Consider the following 4,880-nt stretch of genomic DNA (forward strand, 5'->3'; position numbering starts at 1 on the left):
TTAAAATCAGTTCACAAATCACAATACGTTAAATCAATCATTTACACTCAAAATTAAGAATGCTTCCGGACCTCCTCATCAGTAATCAGGATCTCCACATCAGTACTTCCCGCCGTTGATTATGAAGAGGCTGAACTTCTTGCACCAACAATCCCGCTCATTCGACGAAGTTGTGCTCGACGCTGTAGCATTGCAGGAGGAAGATTCCTCCGAGTCGCTCTCAGTACAAGTGCTTGCAGTTGACATACACGTACAGTATTCCGTTGAGCCTCGAGTAGCGGTTGTTGAACTAAATTTCGAACTGCTCGTTTCCGAAGTCGACGAGGATGTGCTAGAGCTGTCGTCTGTCGAAGTCGACGAGGTTGTGCTAGAGCTGTCGTTTGTCGAAGTCGAACTCGGGCTCGTGGTTTGACTGCTGGAAGAAGAGGTGGAATCTGTGTCGCCAGTCATGCTCTTGCTCGATGAACTGCTTGATGTTGAACTGGTCCCAGAAACTGAACTAAATTTCGAACTGCTCGTTTCCGAAGTCGACGAGGTTGTGCTAGAGCTGTCGTTTGTCGAAGTCGAACTCGGGCTCGTGGTTTGACTGCTGTAAGAAGAGGTGGAATCTGTGTCGCCAGTCTTGCTCTTACTCGATGAACTGCTTGATGTTGAACTGGTCCCAGAAACTGAACTCAATTTCGAAGAAGTTTTTCGAGACAAACCACTTTCCGTTGTCGATCGAGTCGGTGTATAAGTCGAGTCACTGCTGACCCCTTTCTTGCTCGAGCCTGAAGAATTTTGGGTCTTAGATGAGCTTGAGCTACGCTTTGCTGAACTCTTCGTATCGTTTGATTCGGAGGACTCGTCATCACTCAACTGAGAGCTTCGGTTCATGGTCCTCTATGACCGACTACTGATTCCTGTGCTGCTGGATGCTGAATTCAGTTTCTTTGATTTGCCTCGGGAGTCTGTAGTGGATTGAGATCTTGAGGAGAGGGTTTCAGTCGTACTTGTCGAATTACAATTAGACGAGGCACCCGTACTTGATTTTGATCCCAAGTTATCGGCGGCCGTGCAAACTGTTGAGGTACTTTCATCCCCTGTCCGCGATCTCGAGGAGCTGCATTTGCTCTCCGATTTTGCAGATTTGCTTCCAGAAGATTTGCATCGCGTGTTGCTCGACGATTCGCTTGACTTGGTTTTCGAATCAGAAGTGCACGTTTTACCGCTGGAAGAAGATGTTCCGGAATTACTTCCCGATAAGCAACTGCATTTGTTCATTGATGGAGCAGAGGTTGAGTTACCAGAACTTTTCTTGCTTCTCGTTGAGCTTGAATAGGACTTCTTTCCATAGTTTGTAGGACAAGATCCATTCTCTTCCGAAGTTGGCTTTGAAAAGCAACGGCGCGTGCCACACACTGAAACTTCCCTGGAGGCTGAGCAACCATCCGATTCATCTTCAGTTGAACAAATGCACTTCAAGCTTCGAGTTTGGCCGCTGCTTGATGATGTCGTTCCGGATGTACTTTTGCCAGAGGCAGAGCTGCACAGATTGCGATCCCGACTTTTGCTGCTAGTACTTGTTGCGTCCGTAATTTCGTTGTTTTTGAATCTTGAGTACTTAGTTGCTCCGCTGCAGCCACAGAATCTGGCGTTGATCACATTAACGTTACATTTAGGGACGGCTTTTTCACAGATATCAACCTTGCACTTATTGTCCACGCGGCCCTTCTATAGTCGGTTTCTAGTGAAAGCCCCAGTGATCTTTTCCTTGATCATCTTCCTTCGCCTTCCTCGGCATGGATCATCACATCCCTCATCAGAAGAACTCGAGCTTGAACTCGACGAAGAAGAAGTGTTTTCCTTGCAAGAATCTTCCGTTTGGTCACACGTCTCGTCGTTGCGAACCTCGCAGTAGTCGTTTGTACTGCTCGAGCTGCTGGTTGTTTCATCCCCGCATAAACTGTTTTGGGTCGTCATTAGAGATTCTTCACAGCAGGCAGTTCCAAGCTTCCAATTCTTCGGAGCTCCTCCAACGTTTCGAAGAACTTGTGCTTTGGGTTTTTGGCTTTCCATGATCCTGATTTGCTTTTCGATTTGCAAGAAGTTCGCCGCGAAATTTTCAAATTGAGCTGGAAGTGGAGCTTTATACTCCTAAGTATTGTGGATACCGACGCTATATCTGTCAAATTTGGAATATTTTTTGAAATTTCGTAATTAATCTCTTTGAAATACTTGCGTTTGCTTGTGCATAATGTAACATTTTGCGTAAAATTATTGAAATCGAATAATTCATTTGTTTTGTCGCGCGTTTATCAATTGCGAAATTTCTTTTTCAAATGTTGAACGAAACTCGTTGCACGGGTCCAGCATTCAGGCGGTATCGCACGGCAGGTAGAAACGTTATTTTTAACGGATTAAACACAAAATAATAAACACAACAAGGCCTAGATCGGTAAATTTACACTCATCGCATTCTGGGAGATAAAATTCTAAATTAGTCGGACATTAAATAATGAAATTCTGCTTACACCCGATTTTGGTCATAATATATACCAATTTCTGCTCTCTACTTAATTGTGCTGTGGAGTAGAAAGTGGTTCAGAAATCAGACATTACACACTAACCAGCACCATTTCACTTGATCATGTACACACATCGATGCACACACAAGTAAATACACATTTGTGGACACAAAAGTAAACACACATGGATGCACACACAAAACACACATGAACATGTATGCAAATGAATGGCATTGGATGACTTGCCGGTAGTGGTTCAGATGAGATTATTTTTTTGGTGTGGTTGCGAGCAATTTTTGAAATCGTATTTAGAATTAATTTCCTGCTTAGCGATATCGCCAAGCGTAAATGAAATATATATATGTAAATAAATATTACAATAATTACAATATAATAATAATTATATTTATCATAATATAAATAATTACAATATATTCTACATATTGTGAATAAATGGAAGGAATACAACGCTTAACCATTAACATGACAATAGAAGTGCAATATTGCTTGGATTTCGTTTTTTACAGATGCCACACTCGTAAAAATAAATGGGTCAGTTTGTCCAGGTAGTGACAAAATAATGTACCTACAAAAAATGATATAGTTAGCTGAGATTCGCACCTACTATACCAGTTTGGTAGGAGTTTCTGAGCATACGTTGGTATATTATTATTTAGCATTATTAAAATTATTAAAGCAACGACATTAGCGAATTATTTATAATATTTTAAAAGTAACTATATATCCGCGTCATGCTGTCGAATAACCAGGTTTTTTAAACTTAAAATTCCAAGATCTTTTAAAGCTACGCAATATAACATATCTCAGCAGATTAGCATATTTCTCACTATCACCGTGCCTACATGTTGGAAACTAGTGCTTTTAGAGCATTTTCTCATTTATGAAAAAAATGCACTATTGTGCTCGCCATGTCCGTCCGTCCGTCAGTCTGTCCGTCCGTCCGTCTGTCCGTCAGTCCGTCCGTCCGTCTGTCCGTCCGTGACTTCATGTTTTCGTCGACGAGAAAATGCGCTCTCTGTCACTCACTGCAGTGAGTACTGAGTTATATTTTTAATACTTATTTTTTTAATACTTTTAGTCACCAGAGAGTTGGTGAAATTTAAATAAATAAGAAATTTCATACTTCTATTGCTCGTTTAATTGAGGGAAGCTAACGCTCAACTAGAACGTCTATAAATTTATTTAGTTTACGTTCCAGTTAATTACGTAATTTATTTAGTTGACTTTATTAAGTAAAAACTCAAAACCGCTTCGAGGCGATCCCTCCATCTACGAACGTTTGAACCTACACAATAATTACAGACAGGAACAGGTTCACGATCACGCACATGCAAACTTACGCATACACGCACAGTATTACACGTAAACACGCACACATTACGATCACACACACGTCACTACCACGTACACGCAACTACCACGTACACGTAACTACCACGTACACGTCACTACCACGTACACGTAAACGTACAAGTCACGACCACGTACACGTAAACGTACACGTCACTACCACATACATGTACACGTACCACGTACACGTACACGCACACGTACACGTCACTACACGTACACGTACCACGTACACGTACACGTACCACGCACACGTACACGTCACTACCACGTACACGAAACTACCACGCACACGTCACGCACACGTACACGTACACGTACCAGTGTGTGCGCGTGTAGACGACGTATCGCTCGCCGTCGCCGACGTCGCGCACGCACACGACGCTGCTGCGCTTCAGGTTGCGCTCGTCCTGGCGATCATTAATACGGTCAGTGTTAATACGGATAGTCAGTGTTAATACGGCCAGTCAGTGTTAATAATGTTAAATACGGCCAGTCAATGCTAATACGGTCAGTGAATGTTAATACGGTCAGTGAATGATGATACGGTCAGTCAATATCAATACGGTCAGTCAATGTTAACACGGTCAATCAATGTTAATACGGTCAGTCAATGTTAATACGGCCAGTCAATGTTTAATACGGCCAGTCAATGCTAATACGGTCAGTCAATGTTAATACGGTCAATCAATGTTAACACGGCCATTTTCAATGTTAATACGGTCAGTCAATGTTAATACGGTCAGTAAATGTTAACACGGTTGGTTGATCAATCAACCATCATTGAATTAACGTAATATTTAATTCATTTGCTACTAATGTTTGTAAAAAGTAACTGATAAGCGATCGTTGTTTGTAATAATCATTGATTGAATTTAATATTCAATCAATGATTGGAATGAATATTACAATGATAACTTAATTATTTCTTAATAAGAAAATAAATTGCTGTGGTACCAGCGTGCTGTGGTACCCACCTTGTAGACCAGCGTGCTGTGGTAC

General features: G+C 41.7%; 1 protein-coding gene across 1 annotated transcript; it reads right to left on the reverse strand.

Annotated features, from left to right (window-relative positions):
- LOC108669210 (uncharacterized protein DDB_G0271670-like) lies at positions 1–2,090 on the reverse strand. The gene has a single exon (XM_018156511.2). It carries the CDS (start codon positions 874–876, stop codon positions 100–102), a length of 777 nt encoding a protein of 258 aa, XP_018012000.1. The 5' UTR covers positions 877–2,090; the 3' UTR covers positions 1–99.
- Positions 2,091–4,880: the final 2,790 nt, after the last annotated feature.

Source organism: Hyalella azteca, unplaced genomic scaffold, assembly GCF_000764305.2.
Source record: "Hyalella azteca isolate HAZT.00-mixed unplaced genomic scaffold, Hazt_2.0.2 contig11366, whole genome shotgun sequence".
NCBI lineage: Eukaryota > Metazoa > Arthropoda > Malacostraca > Amphipoda > Hyalellidae > Hyalella > Hyalella azteca.

Bases quoted from the DNA above. Each gene is read 5' to 3' on its own strand.
- LOC108669210 (XM_018156511.2), bottom strand. From the start codon at position 876: ATGAACCGAAGCTCTCAGTTGAGTGATGACGAGTCCTCCGAATCAAAC.